General features: G+C 43.7%; 1 protein-coding gene and 1 long non-coding RNA gene across 27 annotated transcripts in view; one reads left to right on the top strand and one right to left on the bottom strand.

The window, feature by feature from the left end:
- LOC138843894 (uncharacterized) overlaps positions 1-26959 on the top strand; it is a 109032-nt gene that overhangs the window by 26156 nt on the left and 55917 nt on the right. The gene's annotated exons all lie outside the window — the stretch shown is intronic.
- CCDC91 (coiled-coil domain containing 91) overlaps positions 2634-26959 on the bottom strand; it is a 344415-nt gene continuing 320089 nt past the window's right edge. For 14 of the 25 annotated variants that reach the window (XM_070049574.1, XM_070049572.1, XM_070049582.1 and 11 more), the window contains one exon: positions 8004-8153. In XM_070049574.1, the coding sequence (XP_069905675.1) occupies positions 8019-8153 (135 nt within the window). In that variant the 3' untranslated portion in view covers positions 8004-8018. Of the gene's footprint in view, positions 3709-8003; positions 8154-26959 lie in introns of those variants that run through there. The other 11 variants (XM_051850367.2, XM_051850358.2, XM_051850365.2 and 8 more) reach the window with 1 other exon arrangement.

Raw genomic sequence — 26959 nt, 5'->3', positions numbered from 1 at the left:
AGGTTTGTATATATGTACATAGGTGGATCTTACTCAGAATTTACTAGGCATAGCCCACATTTTCTCTTCCCCAGTGACTGAAGGCTTTTGTTTTTATTGTATAAAACACAGCATTTTCCGGTTTAATTCAGTTTTATTGTCAGATCAAGAGAAAACAAGTGTAATGCGGTTCTAATTACAGATACCTGATCGAGTGCAGGGTGACAGCCATCACAGGGACACATCTCTGGTTTTGATTTCAAAGCAATCTCCGAGTAAGCCTCCTTTGACTTGGAACATGAGTCAGCATTTAGCAACACTGAGCTCAAACCACTACTCTAGATTCTGCGTGACAGGAGCCTTCTAAAAAGGGCGCTGTTTGTTCATAGTTTCGGGTATCTGCGATGGACTTGGCTTTGTGAGACACCAGAGGCTTTGGTTCAGTTATATTTTTAACATTCCTTAAAATAAATCCAAGTGTGTTCCCATTCTGGATGCGGATGAGTATGGTGGAGGAACTGGAGAACTGAGAGGTGCGGCATCCAGGAACTGCGTGCTGGGCTCTGTGCTGGGCTGCCGTGGTTAATACTGTTCTGGTTGCACATAACAAACTTGCTCTGGCTAACTGGAGGGGAAAGAGTGCACTGGAAGGATATTTGTGTGGCTCACAGAATGCGAGACCGAAGCAAGGCAAGGAAGAAGGAATGTCTGGCCTCAGATGCAGGTCCGTGCCCATCTCCTGGGGTGAAGCAGCCAAGGTGAATCCACACCCAACGTTGCACAGGAGGCCACCTCCAGTCACGTCTTCAGCCTGCGACCTGTCAGTCGGGCTGCGAGCAACAGAACAACAGAGCTCAGCTGTGTGCTTGTGGGTTTCCACACTTCTACTTTGTGGGCATTTCTAGAAAGGAGAAAATGATTAGGGACTGGTAGCCACACCAGTCAGATCTCTGTGGGGTGCTTTGTAGGCTGAGTTTCCATGAAAAGCCTAGAGGAACCATCACTTCTACCTCACGAACTAGAGAAGTGAAGCTCAGGTTGGGCAGCTTGGCTCAGAGCTCACAAAGGTGGTGGAGTTAGAATGTCCCTTAGGTCTGTGAGGAGGGCACATCTTCACTTACACAGGGGGTAAGATTCTCTGCAGTGGAAACTTAGAGACACTTTATTGTGGTTGTCACAGGGTACTGGAACAGAGTAGAACTACCTGTTGGAAGTTCTAGGATTGGGATGCAACTCCATCCTGTAATCTGGGACCAGAAGAAACCTAATCGACTCCATGAATAAACCTGAAAATACCTACACGAAACAAACACAGCAGAGCATGGGTGATGATTCATCTTTGAATGGAAAGTTGTGCTCTTCTGCTAGTTAAGTGTGCTATAAATGTAGAGCTGCAATCTGATAGCAGTATTAACATTTTTGACAGGCAGAGTTAGAGACAGAAAGGTCTTCCTTCCATTGCTTCACCCCCAAAATGGTTGCTATGGCTGGCGCACTGTGCTAATCCGAAGCCAGGAGCCAGGTGCTTCCTCCTGGTCTCCCATGCGGGTGCAGGGCCCAAGCACTTGGGCCATCCTCCACTGCCTTCCCAGGCCACAGCAGAGAGCTGGACAGGAAGAGGAGCAACCGGGACAGAATCCGGCGCCCCAACCGGGACTAGAACTTGGGGTGCTGGCGCTGCAGGTGGAAGATTAGCCAAGTGAGCTGCGGCGCCAGCCTCAGCATTAACATTTAACAACACCCAAGTGCTCTCCTACTCTCAGCCTTTCAAAGCAGTTTTATTTATTGAATCATCAAGTTAGAAGATCTTATATAAAGTGGGTTAAGAAAATCTTATATTAGACTAAAGGCTGCAGATACAGAACGTGAGATCATCTCTCTGAGACTTGAAGGTCACATACAAGATAACTGACTCTTAGCATTGTCGTAGCCCAATGTTGGATCCATCTAGTTCTCCTAGTGAGTACTACCTCAGATGGTCTCTGCCCTTTTGATAAGCAGAGCAAACCACACTATAGTTCTTAATGTAGATATCTTCAACTTGCAATCACTGAAAAACATTACTAGCTATTTTAGCTAGGAAGAATTAAGGTATTCAGATCATCAGAATTCTGGGTCCAGATGATACTTCTCAGTCACTAGGACACCTGTGGCAGAAGTGTTGTGTGCAGCAGTGTTCTGTAAGTACTGCTGCTTGGATCGGCATCTAGTTCACATTACTTCAGACGATAATTAGTCTATGTCAACAGCAAAGCTGTATTCCCAGGTGGAAGAAGACAGGACTGCTCATTCTGTGGTGGCCAGGGACGAAGGGAAGGCAGAGACTATGACCTTCTGTTGCCGTTGTGCTGTGTCTGGATCCAGGGATCCGAGCTTCGAGCTTCGTGACTTTGTGTATGCCATGCTCCCATAAGTGATACACAGTAGCACCGTGTCCCTGCCTCACCCCGCATAACGAATTCTCCACCCTTTATCTGTAGGCTGTACTTCAAAAACTAAGTAGTTATTAACATTAGCAGGTTTCTTGGTAAATATTAGAGGTAAGGGCAGATATACAGCAAATACCATAATGAGCACAGAGGTTTAAGCAAAAGATTTTTTTAAAAAAAATAGGAAATCATGCTTAAAAAGAAATTAAAAAAAAAACAACCAAATAAATTTTTGGAGCTCTTTTTATTATACTGAGAGGTCTCAGAAAAGTATAAAGCGCATGAGAGTAGAGCATTTCAGAAAACAAGACAAAACACTTGCATACATGTTTTAGTGACATTTAGTTCTGATGTTACAAATACTCATGATTTTTCACGGAGGCACACTGCTCATTAAAGAACATTCTGAAGTTTGAGAAGAGATCTCATATGTTCTGTATTTGAAAAAGAGTTCCTATAAATGGCTGATCAATATTCTGTTATGATTGAATACATGAGAAGAATCACTTCATCAATTCCTAGTGCATTTGAAGCCCAGAAATAGAAGGTAAGCATTTATTAGACATACCCTTTGAGTTTAAGTGGCAGGCATATCTGACCACAGTTGTATAACATAGTCATCTTTATTTTGATTTGTGTTTTTGTTTTTAGTGTAGACCAACAAAAATATGGACCCCACTGTAGTTAACTGGTTTGGTAATAAGAGAATGATTTTTCTTTGAATCATACCAGCATTTTATACCCAACTTACATAGATAAATGCTGAAATCTATGGTATTCCCATTTAAGTCAAATAAATGATTACATGTTAGCATCTTACCAAGAATCATTGTGAAACAATAAAAGACTTACTCCTCTTGCCAAATAAAATAGAACAGGCCAACCTGGGGCTATAAAGTTCACTGAATTAACTTGTGATAATGTCGCACTGTGCGAGGGCTTCTGCGCCAACCCCAGTTCTGTTGCTGCTGCTAACAGTGTAATGGTCACTGTGCAGGAGAAGACAACAGACAGCAAATTAGATCAGTTTCAATTCTTCTAAATTTTGATCTGGAAATCATTGTCGAAAGTGGGGGGGGGGGGGCGGGTAGGGGTAAAAACAAACCCAGAGCGTCTTAATCATTCACAGCGTGTATTTGAGAGTCTAAGGATCTGCACGATGCCAGTGTGGGTCACCTCGGCAGGTTCTCTACTCAATGTCGACGGGCTCCGTAGCTATCAGGGCGCTCAGCTGCTTCTGAGCACAGGACAGGAACAGCTCCAGGCTGCACAGGCTTCGCTGGCGGATGACTTGGTCCAGCTGTTCGTTGATTTTGCAGAGGCAGAGAGAGAGGAAAAAATACACTTAGTTGAGGGATAGGGGATGTTACATCTGTGAAGCCCACATGAGAAACTTACAGATGAGAGGATACAGAAAAGTAAACAGTGCTCGTAAAGCAGGTGACAATGCAGTCTGTCTGGTCTGTCATTTAGGACGACGTGATAAACCGTTCAAGTCTGTAACTGATGCTGGTATTCACTTACTAGAGAAATACCATGTATTCAATCAGTGATTTTTAGAAAGACCAAAACACTGTAAGAATGTCAGTTTTTAATGAATTTATAGAGCAGATATTAGCAACTGTCAAATGTCACAGTATAGATAAAGCAACATTATTACACCATGCATAGGGTTTAGTCAAAAAATAATTGAGGTAGACTATAGAAAATACTTGATATTGTTGAAACTTACTTGACCTATTCCCCTTGTTAAGAGGTTTTGTTAAAAACCAAACAAGAGTTTTAATTGGAAGTCAGTTGACTATATTAAAGAGCTTTATGGATCATAAACATTACTAAGTTTTTCCACATTATAGAAGCAAGCTAACAGTGACAAAACGTTGCCTATGATCACAGAATGATGAAGGAATTGAAAGGAAAGGCAAATAAATTCTATTCCACAATAATAGACATGTTACATTAAAAGTTTACATATCCTTTCTATAACACCTCAACAAAAAAAGAAACAAAGTATATCCATACAAGAATTATCTATTACACTCTGAAATTCAGATATCCCAAGTGACTGAAACTACAATAAAATTCTGAAATACCCTAAGAGCTTAAAGGAACATTATACATAGCAAAATGCTCATATGAGAAACAGTGGAGCACTATGGAGGCTCCATTCAGGTCTATTCTGAGATTACAGTATATGTGCAGAAACCCTTTCGCCCTCTCCATTTATCAATTAATACCTTCAGGTGAGTTTGTTCTGCTTACTAGACTATTATAAGAATCCTTGACCTGTAATCCCAGGTGAGCACAGATCCCGTCTGCCTCACTAAGAACTCCATGCCTAGCTTCTAGAAGAGGGCCTGGCGTGTGTCATAGGCAAATACTTGCGGACAGTGAATGAATCAGTAAATGCATAACCATATTAGGGCAGGGCCATCTACTAGAATGTAAAAGGAGCATTTTTAATGCTGAGTGAGAGCACACGTAACCCCATCAAACCGTTACTTGCAGTTGCAAGAAGCTGGATTTTATGGTAAACAGCTTGAAATCGATACCCACAGCTTTCTGCAAGTGGTAGAGATTTGCACAGGGCAGAAACGAGTGTCCCAACACTTAGTTCCATTCCATGCTGCTGGGATCTCTGCACTTGGGGATGCTTCGAGTGTTTAAATACAGGCTTTTAACTTAGGACTGTGGGACACTGCACACGCTCAGTTCATTCCCCTGCCACTAGAAGTTTTTACCATCTAATTAAAAATCGCTCGACTGTGTTCCGTAATTTACTCAGCCACTCTGCCATTGATAGGCAAAGTTGTGCTCTTCTGCTAGTTAAGTGTGCTATTTCTAGTCTCAGAAGCAATAAGGAAATTCACTACTGGAGTACACACCCTGCAGAAGATGTTCCAGGGCTGCTCTTGGCCACATTCCAATATGTGGAATTTCTGTCAAAGATGCACATATTATAAACTGTGATAGATGCTACCAGATTGCTTTCCCGAGTGAGCGTGCCAAGTTGGCAGTCCCAACTGCAGTGCCTGAGAGAACTAACTTTCCTTTTTCTTTTAACCTGTTGCGTATTTTTCCACTGTATATTTATAATCTAATATGTACAATAGGTGTTTTCATTTTTTAAAAAATACATAAGGATTGTTCTTAATCTTTTGCTATTATAATCATTGTTGGAGTGAAAATCCTGCAACACAGTCTCCAAATGCCTGTGTTGGTGTATCCGGTAGAAACTGCTTGAACCAAAGAAGGTGTAATCTGCTGTGCTAGCTCTAATAATAAACCAGTTTCCATACTTACAGGACTCTGTCTTTGGCTTTCTATCCTGTTCTCTGGGAAAATTGTGTGTGTGTGTGTGTGTGTGTGTGTATGCAGATGTAATGCTATCTTTTTTTTTTTTTTTTTATTGACAGAGTTAGTGAGAAAGAGAGAGAGACAGAAAGGTCTTCCTTCTGTTGGTTAACCCCCCAAACGGCCACTACGGCCGGTGTGCTGCGCTGCGCCGATCCGAAGCCAGGAGCCAGGTGCTTCCTCCTGGTCTCCCATGCGGGTGCAGGGCCCAAGCACTTGGGCCATCCTCCACTGCATTCCCAGGCCACAGCAGAGAGCTGGCCTGGAAGAGGAGCAATTGGGACAGCATCTGGTGCCCCGACCGGGGACTAGAACCCAGAGTGCCGGCGCTGCAGGTGGAGGATTAGCCTAGTGAACCATGGTGCTGGCCATAATGCTATCTTAATACAACAGGTGTGTAATAAGTCTTAACATATCACGTCGCACTAATGCACTTCTTTGATAAAAGAAGCCGAAGTCAGAAGGACGTTCTTTAGTATACTGAGTGGGTGGGAAAACATTTAAAGGCAGGAGTGATGCAGTCAGAAGTGAGGACGCATACGCTGGTGGGCAGGGTCCTGACGCAGCTTCACTTTGACACTCCTCAATCTATGTGTGATTTCCATCACGTACTACCTTTAAGAAGTCATAATCTTTGAAAACCCCCACAGAACTCTGAATAGCCTCACTAAAAACAAAAAAGTTGGATTTAATGTCTTAGAATTGACGGATGGCAGATGAAAGCAACTTTTCTTGGAGGAAATACGGCACAAACTCAAGAAATTTAACATTCAACTTGCGATTGCATAAATAGTCTGGATTATGCATTCAAATGAGCATTCTGTGATTTTTTTTTTTCAAAAAGGGTATGTGTAAGGAAAGAAAATGTGGTAGATTGCTGTTGAAAGACATCAAGAGTGCCACTTCTTTCTTATCCTAGAAGTCATTCTGGAGTTACTGATCATAAGAACATGAGCATACTGGTTTTGGTTTGGGCAGCTGCCAAGGTTCACTTCAAATCTTTGACTATGCCTACTCAGAGCCCAGTGAAGGGAAGAATCCCTGAAATACAGAGGAGCAGCTAGGTGACGTCAGTACTTCATGAGACAGAAACTGACAGAAACTGGGCCATCAGAGTTGTGCTTCCAATTTAGTGGGTCCTTCCCAGGCAACCTATATAATAAGATCCTGTCTAGGAGAGGGGACACTCAGGACTTTTGTCTTAAAAGGATGTTGAGTTCACATGAAACAGATTGCTGGCTCATTCTTGAATTTCCACAATTCAGTTTTATTCGGCATGACTTTATTATCCTTTACTGAGGCAAGAATTTTGGCAAAACAGTCATGTGTTTTTTGTTTTTTGCCTCTTTAAGAATGGAATTCTGTGTTGATGGCTTTGCTTTCAAACTCAGTCAAGGATTAACAGGTATTACGTCCAGAACATCACAGTTCAGTTCTAACTGCTTGATTTTCCCTCACATCGTTGCTTCAGCTCTTAGACACATGAAAGAACTCTTAATTCTCTTAAGCAGATAATTGGGCTTTATAATTACTTTTCTTCCTGATCACCCTTCAGTTTCCTTGTATATTGCTGAAAGCCAGTTAGTAGCATACAACTGACTAAAAGTTGTTTATGCACATGGACTTGGAGTAGAATATGCCAGAGTGAAAGTAGAACAAAACAACTCTTGATTTTAGCTTTTGATTCCGTCACCAAAACACAATAAGGACAGTGAACTTCGACTAGTCTAAATACCAATAATCAGAAGTAATGAAAAACAAATCTGGCTTCTTACTGTAATGGCACAGCTTATTAGGAACATTGGTCACATCCCCAAGGACGTGTACACACACACAGGTGTGCTACTTAGTACTATATTTTCGTTATCTTTTGGGCTTTTACCAATATACCAGGAGATGTGAAAATAGTAGGCCTACCATTATCTATGCTACTCCTTTTCTTAACTCTGACATACTTGAAATTTATGCCTAAAAATGATCTCATTTTTCATAGAAACTAAGTGGATATCGGGCAGATCCACAGATGGGAGCGACCCATGTACAAACGGTAAAGTTTCATAATGTGCTTCCTGGGCTCAGTTGTCAAGTTGGCTTGGGAATTCTCTTCTGGGCACATAAGAAAGGCCGGGCTGGTGATCTGGAATTCACAGTACAGAAGCAGACTTGGCAGTGAACATGGTCATGTTGGGTGGGAAGGACTTCCACTGAAAAACGTGGTGGAGCGTCCATCTCTGGTGGCTCTCGGGGGTGCCCCTGTCATGCCGCTGTCGGGATATGAGTGCTGCCCTCTTCCTCCGGACCTCGGACGCAGCCTTCCCACCTACCCACATCATACGCTGGAGCTGCTCTTCTAATGACATGTTTTGAAACTGAGCCAATCACTTGGTCCAGTAGTCCATCAGTTGATCAATAAAGAATTGAAAACCACTCAGTAGTTCTGTGTTACTGCTCTGAGGCCAGTGGGAGAAAAATAGTCAGTACTGTTCCTGTGTTGAAGAGGTTTATGATCTTCTTGGAGAGACACAGATGGAACAATAATGTGCTAACATAATAAAGGACTGTCTTTGCCATACATCAGAGAGGGGAGGGCCATGGCAGGAGACTGCAGCAGGGAAACCTTATTGCTGGGCCTTTCCTTAGACAAACAAGCGCAAGATAGGATGTGGAGGGAATTTCAGGGAAAGTGAAGTAATGAAGACGAGTAGAGAGAACTGTCTGGACACACACATGGTTTAGCCCCTACTGTGTGCCAGACACTGTTCAGGCACTAGGGATGTGCTGATGAGTAAGACTGCTACATGTCTGCCTTTATAGCATTTTCTGCTCTACAGAATTTGAGGAGGTAAAATGATACTCTTGGGATGGAGATAAATGCTCCAAGAAATAACCAAGTACAGTCAAGGGTTAGACAGACACAGAGGAGAAAAAAGGGTAGAGAAGAGCACTTGGAGACAGTGGTAGTTAAGACATTTGAGAGACGTCAAGGGGGGAGGGAGGTAGGCAGAAACTGTGGGGAAGTGTTCCCAGGCAGATGAAGCCACAAGGGGGAAAGTACAAAAGTGGATTCAGACTTGCTTTGATAGGGGACTGGGAAGATGTCCAGTAAGATTAGAGCAAAATGAGTAATGGGGCGGGGGACTGGTAGCAGAGGGAGTAGGCAGTGGCGGGAGCGTGGAGGGCTCTACCTTTGTATTTCCCTAGGAAGACGTTGGAGGGTTTTGAGCTGGAGTTTGACCACTGTCCTTGAAAAATACCACACTGTTAGTGTGTGGACAGCAGAACACAGGAGGAAAGAATGGGAGAAAACCCTGGTAGGAGACTTTGAGTCTGGATGAGATACAAATTTGAACAGACTTTGAACAGATTTGAACAGATTTGGCAGTGGAGACTTCAGGTCAGGTTTAGAATATGCTTTGAGATAGGGCCAATTGCAATTGCTGATGGATTAGAAGCACAGATGAAAGGAAAAGAGAAACACAAGGCAGTTCTGGGAATGATGGTGCCATTTCCTGAGATGCAGTGGACTGGAGCAACAGGGAATTGGCCGGAGGAAACAGTTTTGCTTTGAAGGCGATCAAATTGTCTAAATCTATCAGACATGTTTGAGTTAGCAGATATCTGAGTCAATTCAACAGAGAGGTCCAGATTAGAGGTACAGGTTTGTAAATTATCTGGTGGAGAAAGCATTTCAAGCTTAGATAAAAATACCCAGAGCATGAATGTAGATGAGAGTGTGGGGAACTCTTACATGCAGGCTAGCAGTGAGGGAATGCTGGGATACGAGGTTAACAAAATGATGTCTTCTGTGTTCATCTCCATGCTTGTGAACCTGATCTTATATGGAAACAGGATCTTTGTGAATGTAATTAAGATCTCAGCAAAGACGCAGGGCCCTAACTGCAGTCATTGGTGTCCTTGTGAGACATGCAGATGACAGATGCAGGAGAGGAGGCTGTGAGAAGGTACCCAGAGCCTTCAGGGAGAGCGCGGCCCAGGCAACACCTGGGTTTCAGGCGCTGGACTGCGGAACAGTGAGAACAAGTTCATCTTGTTAGGAGACACTCGGCTCATGATAAACAGTTGCAGGGACCCAAGGAAATGAGGACAAACTTTGTCTACACTTTGAATGTCCTGAGATTCCATGTAATGTTCTGTTGGTTGGTTCCACCCAGCCCCAACTTTGTGCAGCATTTGTTCTGTGGGGTTGTTCAGGTTGTAGGTCAGCTCAGCTTGGGAAAGGCAGCATGAAAAGTCTGAGCTAGCGAGCACTGGGAGATGCCACATGGCTGTGCTATGGGCAACAGCTGCCAGTCGCTGCCAAACCCGAGGATCCTCTCGCCTGCCTTCTACCTCTGCTGTGTGTGCGTGTAAAGCGTGTTTTATAGAATATCCTACAAGACGGTTTTTTTAGGGAACTCTTCAAGAGCTAAAGCAAACAGCAAATCTAAGGAGACCAATACAAATGCAGTTTTAACAGTAAGTGATCTTGGAATTGCACTGGTAAGAAACTTGACAACTGTTAGATTTGAGAATTGTGGAGAATGGGTGCTGTGAGTGATGGAAAACAACTACAGATTGCTTTGTGTCACACAATTTTGAAACATTCACTCAGCTGCAGACACAGGCTACTAAAACAGATGTTAATATGAGTGAGGGATTCCTGAGAGTGATCACCACGTGAGAAGGGTAATGACCATTTATATTCGTATGGGTCAGTGAAGCAGTATTTATTTTTAAATTCCAAATCGTGACATCTACACAGTTTTTATTCTCTCTATACATACATATGTGACTATACATACTATAAATATATATAACTATGTAAGATACATATATAGTTTCCACAAATAAGAAAAACAACATTTCTTTCTGGTTTTGGCTTATTTCACTTGACAAAACAATAGAATTCTACCGTTTATCAAGGTGATTCCAAAGACTTTTAAATTATTGACAGTGGATACCCAAGAGACTCATCATAACCTCCGTTGCTGTGCCCAGAAGAGGCTAAAACTGCTCTAGGTAGAATGATTAGGATACCCCTACATTTTTTTCCCTTAAATTGAAGAGGTTCGCATGTGATACACACACACACACACACACACACACACCCCACAGCAGGGCACTGATGCTGGGAGCTGGAACTCAATCCAAGTGTTCTGTGTGAGTGGCAGGAACCCAATTCTGGGAGGCATCGCTACTCCTTCCCAGGGTCTGTGCTGGCAGGGAGTGGAAACTGGGAGCTGGAGCTGTGGCCTGGAGCCACAGGATGCAGGTGTGCTAACCACCAGGCTGAAAGGCCACTCCCAACACCACTCTTAGTCCGGAAGTAGGAGAAGGTGGATGATTGATGTTACAATGTAATGTGCACATGTAACTACAATAGCCGGGACTGTTGTGCAAACTTGCAAACTCGTAATAAGGGCTGATAAATCTGAAGAAGATCAAGTTAGTCTTCAGTGGTGATTATTTTACTGTGACACTTGAACATGATTTGCTTGAATACTACCATGCTTTCCCTGTATACTTAAATCTGCTTCTCATCACCGTGGCTTACATGAATTGAGACGTATCTGTACCATGATTGGTTGCAAAGCGGGGTTCTGTAGTACCTACTAAAGTATTGGTGCACTCTAGAAAGAACTTCTCAGTTAACATAGTCTTTGTGTATTTTCAGATGCATACATTTGTGAGGGGTCAGACAGTATGAAAGCTGAAAGTCAGGCATGAAATCCCCTCTCTGGGAATATAACTAAGGCATTACTGTAAATCATGTTGAAAGAGACTTTGAAGACACTTGAGGGACCAGTGTCACATGAGATACATGTTTAGAATAACTGCTAATCCAAAAGATTCAATGTAGTCTGGGCAATAGTTTGAACTAAGGCAGTGCCAATTGCCTAAACTTTGACCTTGAGAAAGTTGTAGGCCTACCCTCTTGTCTAAAGCATTCACAGGCCATCAGCCATATTCCGGGAGGCCTTTGAATTCAAAGTTCACTTGGAGAATACGTTAACTTTATGTTTTACATCTATCTATTTCAAGAGTTCAAAAAATGTCAACATATAAAGAAACCATATAACTTTCTAATATGCACAAGATGAATTATAGGTGCTCTATTAGACTAAATGAAACACAGTATAAAGAGTCATAAACTCCCCTGCCCACAACTGAAGAACTGTGTTTCAACGTGACTTAGGATAAGTGAATTGTGTGTTTTTTGAATCGTAGAAAGTAAGTTCTCCATATTCGGGCAGTTCTGTTTCCAAACTCCCAGAGTAGTTCAGTAAACAGGGCTGCTCACTTTGCTTTTCCTAAGTCATCTGGGAAGAACATGAGCAGCAGTCCAGGCTCACCACCTTGCTATGCGATCTCGGATTTGACGTGCAAGTTCAGCAGCAGCGGTTGGCTCAGCTGCACGCGCTGCTGTAGGGAGTGCAGGTGTAATTTTTGCTAGCGTGACAGCAGGCAGTAACTAAACTTCCTAGCAGAAGCTTCCAGAGTGTGGTTTAATGGATTTGAGAAAATAAAACCCCAGAATTCTCTTTTCAAACTGAATCTGTTCCTAACTCTGACAACTCGCAAAGGAAACTTCGAAGTTTGGGGAAGCCATAGATTTTGGAGAAGTGTAGGCAAAGGGAAGATGGATGAAACTGTCCAGTAGCTGTGCAGGAGTCCTGCCTGTGCCCTGCTTTCTGGAGTCCAGTGGCAAGTGAAGAGCTGAGCTCAAGTACAATAAGGATCGATTCTGAAACGGCAGACTGATTTTGGTAGGGCATCCCATAGAAAGTTGTTTTTTTTTTTTTACTTTTTTTAAGAATTCTTATTTGAAAGGCAAGTTTGGCCAGCACCACGGCTCACTAGGCTAATCTTCCACCTTGTGGCGCTGGCACCCCAGGTTCTAGTCCCAGTCAGGGCACCAGATTCTGTCTTGGTTGCCCCTCTTCCAGACCAGCTCTCTGCTGTGGCCCGGGAGTGCAGTGGAGGATGGCCCAAGTGCTTGGGTCCTGCACCCGCATGGGAGACCAGGAGGAAGTACCTGGCTCCTGGCTTTGGATCAGCGCTGTGCGCCGCCTGCAGCACACTGGCTGCAGGGGCCATTGGGGGGTGAACCAACAGAAAAAGGAAGACCTTTCTCTCTGTCTCTCTCACTGTCCATTCTGCCTGTCCAAAAAAAAAAAAAAAAAAAAAAAAGGCAGAGTCAGACAGATCTTCCATTCCCTGGTTCACTTCCCAAATGGCTGACAATGACCAGGGCTTGGCTAGGCAGAACCCAGGAGTTTGTTACAGGTCTCCCACATGGGTGGCAAAGGCTCAGTGACTTGGGCCATCATGTGCCACTCTTCAAGTGCACTAGCAGGGAGCCAGATGGAGGTAGAGCAGTTGGGACTGAAACCTGTGTCCGAATGAGACTCTCATGCTACAGACTGTGGCTTAACTGACTGTGCCACAATGCTGCCTCCACACAATTTGTTCCATGCTGTAAAACATGGGTAGACTTATACTATATAATCTTTATTTCAAGATCATGGTTTAGTGCAGATATTCCCGCTGTAGAGTGACCTTTGGTAAACTGACGGAGAGATGGTAAATAAGTGTTGTTCAAATAAGAAACTTTTGAAGATAAAAAGATGAAACCTTGTTGTATTTTTATCAACTCATCTTTTAAAGATTTTAGCTTCCAAGATCAGATGATATCAGGGGTGTTCAGGGTGGTATGGCCGTCGACAAAGATGTTTGCAATTCTTATTTTCCAGTTATTCTCTTCTCTTGTTTTGTCCTTTGATCATTTGAATTTAATCTCTCAAGTAGAAAAAAAGAACTGCATGATCTCTTGTCCTTGTCTTCCTATACTATCTCTAAACCCTCAAATGACTGAAATATTGCCTTATTTTTTCATCTGCAAAAAGAAGTGATAGTCCACAAATTTTATTCTTTTTTTTTTTTATTTATATATTTTTTTTTGACAGGCAGAGTGGACAGTGAGAGAGAGAGACAGAGAGAAAGGTCTTCCTTTTGCCGTTGGTTCACCCTCCAATGGCCGCCGCGGCCGGCGCGCTGCGGCCGGCGCACCGCGCTGATCCAATGGCAGGAGCCAGGAGCCAGGTGCTTTTCCTGGTCTCCCATGGGGTGCAGGGCCCAAGCACCTGGGCCATCCTCCACTGCACTCCCTGGCCACAGCAGAGGGCTGGCCTGGAAGAGGGGCAACCGGGACAGAATCCGGCGCCCCAACCGGGACTAGAACCCGGTGTGCCGGCGCCGCTAGGCGGAGGATTAGCCTAGTGAGCCGCGGCGCCGGCCCACAAATTTTATTCTTAACATCCATGCCCACATAAATATTGAGATTAGTTTTACAGTGCGGGATGGATGATCCTGTGATGCTGCATAGAGGCTGACCTTCTCTTGTCTGGAGAAAAGCATCAACAATTCTTGACTGGCAGTGCTGACCACTGCTGTGCAGAGATGAACCTGTTGATAGACTGTGTTAGTTACCTACTGCTAAGTAGCAATCACCCTAAAACCTAATGGCTTAAAATGGAAAGCAGCGAATGTTTGTCATCCTACAGTTACTGTGGGCCAGGAAGCTGGGCACGTCTCCCGGAATGCCTCTGCTACATTCTGTACTGAAGCTCCGGCAGCACTGCAGGCTGGGGCTGTACTTCACCTCCAAGTTCAACTGGAGAAGGCCCTGCTTCCACGCTTTCTCAGTGGCTGTCAACAGCCCTCAAAGCATCCACTTTCAATCTAGCCATGGGAGCCTCTCCACAAGGCTATCTAATGATACGGCCTCCAGCTTCCCCCAAAGCAAGTGATCCGAGAGAGAACGAGGGAAGGGAAGCCTGCACCCAGGTGTGAGAGCTCCAAGATGCAAGCTGCAACCTGTTTATCATGCACTCCGCCTCGGTCCAGTCCATACTACGGGCAGGGCAGTGCTGGGAACCACATGCTTCCACCACATTTACTCCGTTAGGAACTGTCTGAATGAGGCCACTGAGGCCTGGAGAGCTTAGGCCTTGGCCATGTGGCAGAGCCGAGATGCCAATCCAGGTGTGACACCTGATTGTGTTCTGTAAACCACAACACTGAAGTGCCTTCCCAGATAAGAGCTTCAGTTAGGGCTCGGGGCACTGGCACACCACCTGGCTATAAATACACAGGGATTTCTTGCATTGCATTACACTTGAGCAAACACCTGTCAAGGTGCCAGGATCCCTGTAGATACAATCCATTCCCCATGTCATTATCTTTTCTTCGTAAACAGTAGGTTCACGAAGACTTCTTTACATTAACATACAAGTGGCTCCCTGAGGATGCAACAGAAGCCGTTATTAAACAAAAAGTGGCACATTAAATAGACCTTGTAAGGATCACAGTCATGAAAAATTTGTCAACCTCAGTGGTTGTAAAGAAAAATGACAGGCCAGCACCATGGCTCACTAGGCTAATCCTCCGCCTGCGGCGCTGGCACACCGGGTTCTAGTCCCAGTCGGGGCACTGGATTCTGTCCGGGTTTCCCCTCTTCCAGTCCAGCTCTCTATTGTGGCCCGGGAGTGCAGTGGAGGATGGCCCAAGTGCTTGGGCCCTGCACCCCATGGGAGACCAGGAGAAGCACCTGGCTCCTGCCATCGGATCAGCGCGGTGCGCCGGCAGCAGCGCACCAGCCGCGGCGGCCATTGGAGGGTGAACCAACGGCAAAGGAAGACCTTTCTCTCTCTCTCTCTCTCTCTCTCTCTCTCTCTCACTGTCCACTCTGCCTGTCAAAAAGGAAAAGAAAAACAACAGACTGCTTCCATCTTAGTTCAGAATGTAAAAGGCAAGATGTGGAACGGCAGTGGGTGTCACGGTCCTGGCCTTCTGGAACACAGTGCACGCGGCTCCACAGCTGTGACACACACCCGGTCCCCATCAGGAATTCTCACTCCTTATATTCCAAAGTCGAACAAAGCATCCCTCTTTGGCAAGTGGAGTTGCTGTACAGATGCCCCCGGCCCCGCCCCAACCTCTTCTGAAAGAAACAGGGCTGCCCTTGCTCATCATTCAGGATTTTATGGCATGCACTACTAGATGGCTGAAGCCTTGAAACAATAACACAACAACACAACACCACCGTCTGGCACATTTTAAAGCAGATTTTCCTACTGAGGAAGCCAACTGGGAAAACACCCTCCGTGCCAGTTCTCTGAAAGTCTCTGCTGCCTCGCAGATGCATCCAGCCGTGTAAGAGAAGCCCCCACGTCCCTCCTGGTGAGCAGGTCGGGTGCTTGCTCTCAGTCAAGAAGGCTAAACTTGGATATTGGTGCCTACCTAGGACAACGGCAGCTGCTCAGATAAAGGTACTAGACAGGAATTAACGCTGAACACCTATGGAAAGATGACAGACGGTGGGTTTCGGCAGAGCCTCCCCACTGCCTCTCCAATATGCACTCTGCTCTGTGACATCGGCAGAGTTCCAGCTGAATTCTAGGCACAGGGTGCTCTTGGTAGAGCCATCACTCCAAACACTCCCATGCTAGCTTTTCATTAGTAACACAAAAGACCTCCGAGAAGCTAACTTTATAAAGAGTAAAGGTTTATTGAGCTCACAGTTTTGAAGGTTCAAGTGCAAGTTTGGATAGCCAAGTTGGTTTGGTCTGGGGTGCAGCATGGGTGGCAGAAGGGTCACAGAGTCAGCCACGAGGCAGAAAGTGTCGGCTTCACACAGACACTGACAACCAGTGCTCTGGTGTCGCTTCTGAGGGCACAGCCCCAGAGACCTACGGACTTCCCACCAAGCCCACCTCCTAAACACCATGGGCAGAGTTGCTACCCTTTAGTACCAACTGCTTGTAACAATGAGCCTTGAAGTTCTGCATTAGATCCAGAACTGGGACGTGCTGAAACTGCAGCCACTCCCATCCATTGAAGGGTAGCCCAAGGCACGTGAGTGAGGTTCTTGGGTAGGACCTCCAAGAGAGCTTAGAAGTGGGGGGGATGCCCGTCCCTGTCTTTGTTGGTCGCATGCTTTGCTCTGCCCTCACAGATGCCCGTGCTAGAGCTCCCAGAGCCTGGTCCCTCAGTGACAGGGCTCTGTGCTAAGGGTTGGGAGACCAGAGGCAGAGCGATCCCATATCCTTTATGGCTTTGTTCATGTTAGCATTCAGCTGTTTACTTCTGGACTTGCTTAAGCCATTATTATTTTTAGATTCTGTTACAAGGAGGCAAATACATGATGTCTTCAAAAAGTTCATGGACATATATGGAGAAAGAAGAACAGGCTTTAAATGTTTGGTGCCAAAGTAGATTGATCTTTTAATTCCACTTTCTAAAAGCGTTTTGATACACCAGCATATAAATCTCAAGTGGCGAAGCTTCCAACTTTATGCTGTCAGACTGTAAGCTTTATAAATGGAGGGCGGGCTTGCAGTGTGGAGTGGACAGAAACAGTTCCTGAATGGTAAAAGGTGAAAACATCTAACGACCGGGTTATGCTGATTACCTGAACATGGGAGTGCACTTCGAAAAATTGATGGAAAATGTGCACAATCTTTGAATTCCACTCGAGTACCAAGTTCTAAAGTGCCCACATATATGTGCCCAATGACATTTGTTACACATTAGCAAGTATCCCGTTATTTTTCTTTTCTCTGCTGCATAGAGCATTTGCATGCACAGTCTTGAAGAGTGAAAAACAAAAGTCTAAAAATCATTTAAAATTTATGATGGGGATGAATTTAAAACTGTAGCAATGAAATCTTGCATGACCAAGTGAGTTTATGATGTTGGGAAAGAATAAAGTTCCTAATCAACTTAACATTTGGACTGTCTTAGAGACAATGATGATAGTCTTGTCCCTAGAAAATTCCAAGCTGACTCTTCAAACAGCTAGGTTAAACAGAATGGAATCTGTGGCATGTACCTATTTATCTGGGATTACCATTTGTTTTACTCTCCTTATTGGATGCTCACTTTGTGTTCTCCATCGTTTTAATAGTACATATTTCAGGTCACCACAAATGACTTGTAGAACAATGATATATTTTAATAAGTTTTTAAATTTAATTTAAGACTTTAGACAAAATGGGTAGACAGGAAGATATGCTCATCAGACTGGTCTAGTTATGTAAACTCATCCCAGTAATATTTACAGATAACTCTAAAAGTGATTTTGTGATTTCCCAAGTACTGTTGTAAGCACTTTACATGTGCTTAGTAAGTTAATTCTCCTAATGATGTTACGTAAAATTTTTATTTCAATTTTGAACAAGTTGTGGCCCTGGGAGCTTAAAGTATCTGCCCAAGCTTACACATCCATTACCTACTAAAGCTCATTTCTAACCCGGCGAGAGTCTGTTTTTAACTTCTCACTAAGATGGAAAGTATGCGTAAGTCACACTGCAATTTAATGCTAACGCCTTGTCCATAAAAAGAGAAGGTGCAGTAGCATTAAACAAAGAAACCAATAAAGGCCAGTGATCTTTCTGGCCTTTGCTTTGCCCATCTGTGGAGCATTTACAAAGAATTGGTGACATTTCGGTTAGAAATGTCATACACTAATGGCCCACAACGCGGAAGTTTGTGAGGCTGGCATGAAAGCTGTAGCATGAGTTTTCTGTGTTTGATTCTCCTTTCTCATCAGCTAAGCCAACTCTTAGCATCCCGAGGTAGCAGATGATTGTAAACAAAATCCTGATATCAGTGGCCCCTTTGCCATTATCTGCATTCTACAATATTATCTTGATAAAATTTCCAAATTCTATATATTATAGGTGAGAAAAGTTCAGAAAAAAATTTGGCACAAGTTTCTAAAAATGTTTCGTATCCTCAGCCTTTAACAAGCATAGTTTCTAATGCCTTAGCTAGGAAGTGGCATAATAAGGGGTGGTGGAGTGGGCATTTGGCATAGTGGTTAAAGAGAAGCCACCTGGGATTCTCACATCTCCCCTGAGCGCTTGGGCTCAAGTGCAGGCTCCTCTTGAAGTTTCAGCTTCTTGCTAACACACTCCCTGGGGGGCAAGCAGGTAATGGCTGAAGTACTTGAGCCCCTGATACCCACGTGGGAGACCAGGGTTAGATCCAGGTTCCCAGCTTTCGCCTGGCCCAACCCCGACTGTTGCAGGCCTTTGGGGAGTGACCCAGCAGAGGGCAGATCACTCACTCTGCCTGCCTTGCAAATAAAATGAAAATAAAAAAGTTTCAAAAACATAGTAAGGAAAAGGGGAAGGATAATTTTCTGAAATCATTATCCGCTATACGTACTAGGGTTCAGATGCCAGTACAATACCCTGCGAGTCAGTCACAGGGTGCCAGACATCTGCGCCCTCAAGTGCACAGTACTCCATTAATCAAGGCAGTGCTGCAAATACCCTGGAACTCTATTTATTCCTTTGTGTTTTCAAGTAAACAGATGACCTTATGTGAGGGAGTGGAAGGATCCAGTAATCTGCATGGTGTATGGTAAACCAAATGCAGGCTATTACCACAGAAGCCCAGGAGTTCACCTGCCCAGTGACTCTTCTCCCTTTCGTTCCTATCACCATGCCTGACTGGACAGCGAAGACTGATGCACTTCCAGAGCTCCCTAAGTAGGACACTGTGTGCTCTAAAGGCTTCGGGATGTTCCAAGACAGCTGCAGCAGACAGAACTACTGGCCCTGAAGAGCTGAAAAACCTCAGCGTGACAAGTGGAAAAGCAAGTCTTGTCCTTGGGGCACTTGGAGCTCTTGTGTGCTTTTCTGTGAAAATCTAGCAGTCAAAAGGTCGGGGGGGGGGGTCTCATCTGACAGCTCTTTATTAAAAAGGACCACCAAAGTATTTTAGAATTCAGGGTGACACTACAGAACAATGCCGTGGTCGTCATGGGAGGGCTTTACAGAGATGAGTGTCCAGTCTGGGCTGCTGATGCAGGAGAGGAAGGGGCCAAGTAGGGCTAAGGGTTGAAAAGAAGACAGCTGCTGTGTTGATCTGCAAAGACAGCAGTGAAGCTGGTGCTACCAGCAGGTCACACGGAGCAGCCTGGAAAGCACCAGTCTGGCAATTGTCTGGAACTGAGACTTGAACCATAGCTCAGGAAAGACAGGTTTGAGTGGGGCTTAGTGAAGAGCGGCAGGAGTTAGGCCTCTGGGGAGTGTGGAGGATCATTTCTATAGCACTCTGTAGGTGGAGAGAAGCCACAGGTGCTCGACTGGATGTTGGGAGTGATGGTCAGAGTGGCTTGGAGCCCCACAAAGCAGAAGGGGATCTCCCCCACGGTCTGAGGATCGCTGCACATTCTTCTCTGTGTGGAGCAGGTGGTTGGTATGTAACTACACAGAAAGTTGTGCAGAGGCCTCAGCGTTCCTGCAGCTCAGCATGTGCACTGTTTGCATGGAGGTCTCAAGCTAGAAAGCAAAGTAACCACTGACTAAATCACGGTCCATACTGCTGGTCTGTAGAAGAGGAGGTCAGGACAGCTCAACACTCTGAGAATCAGCAGTAAAACCGTATTTAGAAAGTGTACGTTCCTAGGCCCAGGGTCTGAACTTAGACTGCCGCACTGAATTAATATACAATATGAAGAGTTAAGGAACGTAATTTGGGGAAAGGTTATCCTTCAAAATAAACTTCATTAAGTTGCACAGGAAGAATGAGTAACACAGTAAGACTATCCAGATTCTAACATTTAAAGAAGTACCAAAAATGTTCCTCAACAAAAATACTTGATCAGAAATATTTCAAAATATCCATATGTGACGAAGACTACAAAGTCCGTCTGTCGCCCAAATCAAATAGTGAATCTGTTAGCAAGACTAAAAATCACCTGTAAGTAGGAGCTGAAAAAAATGCAGCAAAGCAGTATTTTCAAGTTTTGTTCTCATTACTCTGCTAATTAAAAAGGCAAGAGGTATGGGGAGCACAATAAATATTAGGGATGATGTTAGTGGATAAATTTTCTGTATTGCTGAGTTCTTAGCAAGGGAACCACATACTCTAAAATTATGTGCACATCAAAATCATCTTTGGTAATCAATTAACAGAAAATCCAGTTGAGGAAGGACTATGAGATTAGAAAAACATCAAAAGTGTACTTACAACAAAAGTTGTAATTCTGACTTACTGTAAATTTAATCATTAACTAATATTCAGACAAAACCCACAAAAATCTATCTGGAAGCAAATGACTGATAAAAATGAACAAAGTGAATCTAAAAATAAAGACTGTTTGCTTTGGACACTTGATCCTAAATAAGACTGTAGGTGTCTTTTAATCCTGAATTAGCTGGATTTTACAAATTTCAACAAATAGAAGAGTTCATGAAAATACTTTAGAGCAGAATAACAGAAAGACTGAAGATGGGCAACTTAAAGCTTCCTGTACACAAATGCTTTGCTGTTAAATTAAGCATAGTGAATATGAATGGAGTGCATGGATACAATGTTCAAATCAACAATTTCCAAATGTGGCATGCTCCAAAGAAATACCAGTAGGAGTATCTTCTCTAGGTGTTTAGTAAAAGTTTGTTCCTTAACCATGTGTGAAGTTTTTCCAAGAGAACTCAGACTGATTCATCCTACTATTGTTTTCCTGGGTCAGAGATACCCATTTTCTTCATTGCTAGTAAAGGTTACAGGTGTACTGTGACACACAGAACTGAGAAGACCTGTTACACAGAGTACATTACAGAGTGATGACACTGTTCTTAAATGTTTAATTCAAAGTTGATAGCTCAAAACTTTATGATACAACTCTTAGCTACAAGGGTAGGTTTATCCTAAATTCATCCCTCTGCCTCTTTATTCTTGTAATATAGTTTATGCATAAAACATTCTGTTTTTCACATAAGTGTGTATATATTTAAAAATTAAAAACTGCTATGACAATAAATGTACTGACGTCTTTGGTGATTTATTTGCGTCTTAGTCCTTTCAGTAGGAGACATGTGAGTCCACGGATTAAAGACTGCCATTGTTAGTCCACATTTCAGGTAGCACATCAGCATTGTTGGACAGAGATACTCACACTTTTATTTAAATAACTTTTTGAAAAAGTTTACTTGCAAGGTAGAGTGAGAGAATGAGATATATATAGATGTATACACACACACACACACACACACACACATACACAGAGTGAGTTCATCTGCTGATGGACTTCCTAAATGCCTGCAACAGCCAGGGCTGGGCCAAGGCAAAGTACGGAGCCCAAGCTCCATCCAGGTTTCTTACCTGAGTGGCAGGGTTCCAAGTACAGGAGCCGTGATCTGCTGCCTCCAGCGCCCATAAGCAGGAAGCTGGAGGAGAGGCAGAGGCCGACTCACTGCCAGGCACTGCAATACAGATGTGTGCTTCCCAGATGGTGCCTTAACCTCCTGACCATGTTGCCGACTCCTACGCCACTTCCACCGCCCTGTTGACCTCCCCTCCGCAGCCTCTTCACTCGTCCTGTCTGCCCGACCTTTGCTCAGACGCTCTCTACACCAGGCATTCCCTCCAACCACTGGGTGAAGTGATCACACTGCACATTCAAGTCGCTTCTGAAATGCCAACTCCTTGCATCTCTGAAGCCTGCTCTCAATTTTTGTGAAAACGCACCCCAGCTATTCATCTGCATCACTAGCAAATGGCATTTTACCATCCCAGTTACATTCTGTGTGTCAGTCCCACAGTCTGCTAACTCACAGGCTCACTAGGATCACAGGGATCCTGCTGCCTGCGTTCTATCCTTCCAAAGATAGAGCAGTAATGGGTACATAGTGGGGCTGGCTACATATTTGCTTAATTGTCCCAAATCAAGAGTAAAACCAGAAGAGACAACAATTAACTACTGTCCTTTAGAAAAAATACTGAAGTTTTAAAAAATTTCACAAGTCAGTGTTTTTGCTTTCAAAAACTAGGAAGAAAAATGATAGAAACCACAAATTATTTTATAAAGTACTCCATTCCCTTGTGATGCTGTTTAAATTTTAAATTTAGTATTAATAATCCTATGTGAAATAGAGGTTTCCCTCTGTTAAACAGCAGGTCACATTTATTTTTATGATACATAGATGCAAGGACACTTGAAAAAATTTGTAGAAAATGGAATTCAAAGATAAGTTTATTTTAGTACAAAAATATTTGAAATTCATGTGTAGTGTTTACATAATAATGACCTTTTTGAAAACCCTATATATGCATGGATTTGAAAAACTCTTCATGGTGTAGTACGTAAGGCTTGCACCTGTGACACCAGCATCCCATACGGGCACCAGTTCGTGTCCTGGCTGCTCCACTTCCAATCCAGCTCCCTTGCTAATGGCCTGGCAATAACAGAGGAAGATGGCCCAAGTGTTTGCGCCCCTGCTATCGAGGTGGGAGACCTGGATGATGCTCCTGGCTCAGCCCTGGCTCTCCCTGGTATCTGGGGAGTGAACAAGCAGGTTGAAGATGTCTCTGCTTCTCTCTCTGTAACTCTGACTTTAAAGTAAATAAATTTTAAAAAAAGTATTTGCACTACAATAAACTTAGTATTTAATTCCACTTTGACTTTCGAAAGTACATTCATATAATCAGCCTAAACACAGCAAAAAAATTTGTATTTCAAAAACTTAAGAACATTATATACATTTTGAAATTTTAAACAAAGTTAATGTCACATTTCTTACTTTGTCACCTGTAATTTCCATTTATCAAAGTTCATTAATTTTCCAAACTTTGTTTAATCTGTTAATGCAGTAACCTAACTTTAACGCAGTAGCCTAACTTCTTAATGGCTTCACTAGTTTTGTACAAATGAAGCTGGAAGATTTAATGCTGTGTTGAAATTTCTCTGCCATGCACTAAGTATTCTGGATTGCTCAGTTTGGATGACATTCCAAAGCCTAAAGCAGCCTAGAATTTTAAGGGGGTTCCCACTTGAACCTAAAGGAGACTTCTTTCGGTGGTCTCTGGATATGTGAACTTTGCTTTCTATAGCAGTTTTGAAAATGACCAGGACTCTGATCTCACTTCTCCGTGCATTTTAAATAAAATAGGAGCTACACGGGCCTTTTAAAAAGTACTATTTGAATCTTGGCCACACCATGAAGAGATAAAATTATCTCCCCCCCAAAGAATCTCATCCTTGTATGCATCCATCAATGAGGGCAGGGCAAGTGGCCTTGTATCAGTTGGCATGACTGAAAAACAAACTGCCCCACAACTCTGTGGCATAAAGCAACTGTTTATTATGCCCGGAGTATCTGTGGCTTGGGAGTTGGAACACAGCAGCGAGGCAGCCTGTCTCTCCTCTGTGTTGAGGACCTCAGCTGGAACCATCTGGAGGCTGACGCCCTCCCCCTTCTGAAGGTGGAGGCTGGCTGCAGGATGATTTAACTCTCCATGCAGTATGGTGGCTGGGTCCAAACGTGAGTGTTGCACAAGTGGGAGGGGGAAACCTTATTGTATGAATCTTTCTGATCTAGCTCTGCAGTGATGCACTGTCACATCTGTCCCATTTACTACAGCCTCACATGCAAGGGGAGGAAGATACAAGGGCACTTTAACAGATGCATGGAGAATAGTAAGCATTAAGCAAAATGTTAATCCTGTAATTCCACCTTGTGTGCACTGCAGAGGTGTGTTCCTAGGCTCGGCTTACTGAGAGTGGTAGAGTGGGGCTGCGACCACTGCTGGGAACATTTCATGGGAGACCTCATCTGCTGTGGTTCCTGAGTAGGTCCTGTGTCTTAGCCTTGGAGTTTGCTGAGATGTTAGTCCTGTCCCCAGTGGAGACAACTGCTGGAGTAGCTCGATATTCATCTACGTTCTAAGAGCTGGTAGCAATCTGTAATTTGTAGTGAGGAAATGGAATGTCCATCATTAGAGGACTCAAGATGTAGAAATGTGCCAAGTTGAAAAGTAACACCTGTAGAAGATTAAGCATATGGTGATGGAGACAGTGGAGTTGAGAGACAGATTTTCACCAAATCTCTTAGAAATGCATTTGCTTTTCTGCTTCACTTCTTTCTGCTCAAGAATACGTCACATGACATATTCCTGAAAATTGGCTTTGCCAACACACTCGTTCCTGGCCCCGCTGTCTGAGAATGCCTTCTTCAGCAAGTAGGAAGAGAGAGCCAGATGCAGGCACTCATCTTACCCTACTGACTTTATATAAATCCCAACCTAATCCTGTGGGTTTATACTGCTGTGGGCTGAGCAGTGTGAACATGCTCCAGAAGTCTCAATGTAAATGTTTCTTTAATCCTATTGAAACCTCCAAACAGACCCAGGTGGATGGGTAGGAAACTGATCTAACAAACGACTTCTGACCTGACACCACCATCAGTACTGGCACCAACTTCATCGTTCAGTGTTTGCCCATACGCATGGGCATTGCTCAGATGGGGAACCAAGACTCTAGCCCACCTCTCTCTGGAGCACTCACGTCAAGCCTGTTTGCTGTTGTAGCCAAAGCTCTGGAGAGAATTCCAAATATACTCTCAAAATTGGATTGGGAAAAATGCTAAAATAATGGGGATATTAAAAAATAGTTTAAATTGATTTTCTCTTTTTAAAGCTAACATGTATACAGTATTCATATAATGAATGGAGTATAAAGCAGAAGTACATTATCTCCCAGCATCATTTCCAGAGAGAATAATTTCATGTTTTGCTTATTTAAATATAGTTTGCAATACATATGAAGAGGGTCTTTGCTCATGGAGAACATGTGCTATGAAGGAACTATTCGCGAACTTCAAACTTTTTTGAACTAAAATTCTATTAGCTTTTAGCTTGCTATAAGATGTCAGAAAGGATCTAGATTAAGAAGAATGCACCAAATTGAAAAAGCAACTTTGAGACATACGAGAACTCTGCCAAAACTAAAGAACAGGCATCAAATTGATGTGAAGCTTGAGCAGAACAATGTTGAAATCATTGGTACTTTAGGAAAAGTGTAAGGGGGGGGGGCCGGTGCCGTAGCACAGGTTAATCCTCTGCCTGTGGCACTGGCATCCCATGTGGGCGCCAGTTCTAGTCCCAGCTGCTCCTCTTCCAAACCAGCTCTCTGCTGTTGCCTGGAAGGCAGTAGAGGATGGTCCAAGTGCTTGGGCCCCTGCACCGACATGGGAGACCAGGAGGATGCTCCTGGCTCCTAGCTTTGGATTGGGGCAGCTCCGGCTGTTGCAGCCATTTGGGGGGTGAACCAATGGACGGAAGACCTTTCTCTCGGTCTCTTCCTCTAACTGTAACTCTACCTCTCAAATAAAGTCTTAAAATGTATGGAGACAATTCCACAAAGAAATAAGCACGTTACAAAAGAATAATTCATTTTAAGAAGAGTTGAGATGATACTGAATATGCAGCCAGCAGTGTCTGTCTACCAGAGTGGGATGAAGGTGATGATATACAGCACAATGAATGATATAAACCAAATGATATACATCAATTTTCAAAAAAAAATTTTGTATGTTTCCTCAATGAAGAGGATCAGCCATTAGTAACCAACACTACAGAGACCTCAGTTGGTTCAACTGAGAGAACTGTGACTGAAAAAAAAAAAAAGTAGAGCAAACTTGATGCTCAATGGTGCCTATACTATTGTGTCCCGAAGACTGGAAGACAGAGAAGAGCTTTCAACAGAAATTTTAAAGAAGAGAGAACAAGACCCTGAAGCGTTTCTTTGATAAACTGAATCAGGAGCTGAAACGTGACTTCACCAGTATAATGCAGAAGACAAAGCACAGTGAAAGCAGTAGCTACCAGGAAGCAGAAGTGGTCCAGAGAAAACGTGGACTGGCCACAGGCAAAGGTCGTGGCCACAGTGTCTGAGGAAGCCCAAGGCATGTGTCTGCTGACGTTTCTCAAGGGTCAAAGGATGACAACAACTGCTGATCCTCAGAGTGAGTTTTGGGAATGTTAATAAAAGTGTTGGCAGGAAAACCCAAGCAGAAGCTTCCTTTGAGGGTCCCTCTCCACCGTGGAATTCTGCTTGCCAGTCTCATCCTAACAAAGGCCAATTCTGGAAGAGTTTCAATAGGAAATCATTAGGGGTTCACCTTCCGTTCACCTTCAAGTCCTGACCTGGCTCCTGCAGACTTCCTTTTGTTTCCTAAGCTTAAAATCATTTTTCAAGGTCACCCTTGTATCTTCACTTAATGATACAGCAAAGATGGCACCTACAGAGCTGTCAGCTCTTCAGGGCCGGACTGAACGACTGACATCACTTAAAGTGTCTGTCCTTGACAGCATGTGTTGAGGAATAGTCTATATATTCCATG

This window comes from Oryctolagus cuniculus, chromosome 9, assembly GCF_964237555.1.
Source record: "Oryctolagus cuniculus chromosome 9, mOryCun1.1, whole genome shotgun sequence".
NCBI classification, from domain to species: Eukaryota; Metazoa; Chordata; class Mammalia; order Lagomorpha; family Leporidae; genus Oryctolagus; species Oryctolagus cuniculus.
The sequence above is the reverse complement of the archived record's forward strand: the minus strand, read 5'-3'. Positions and strand labels throughout refer to the sequence as shown.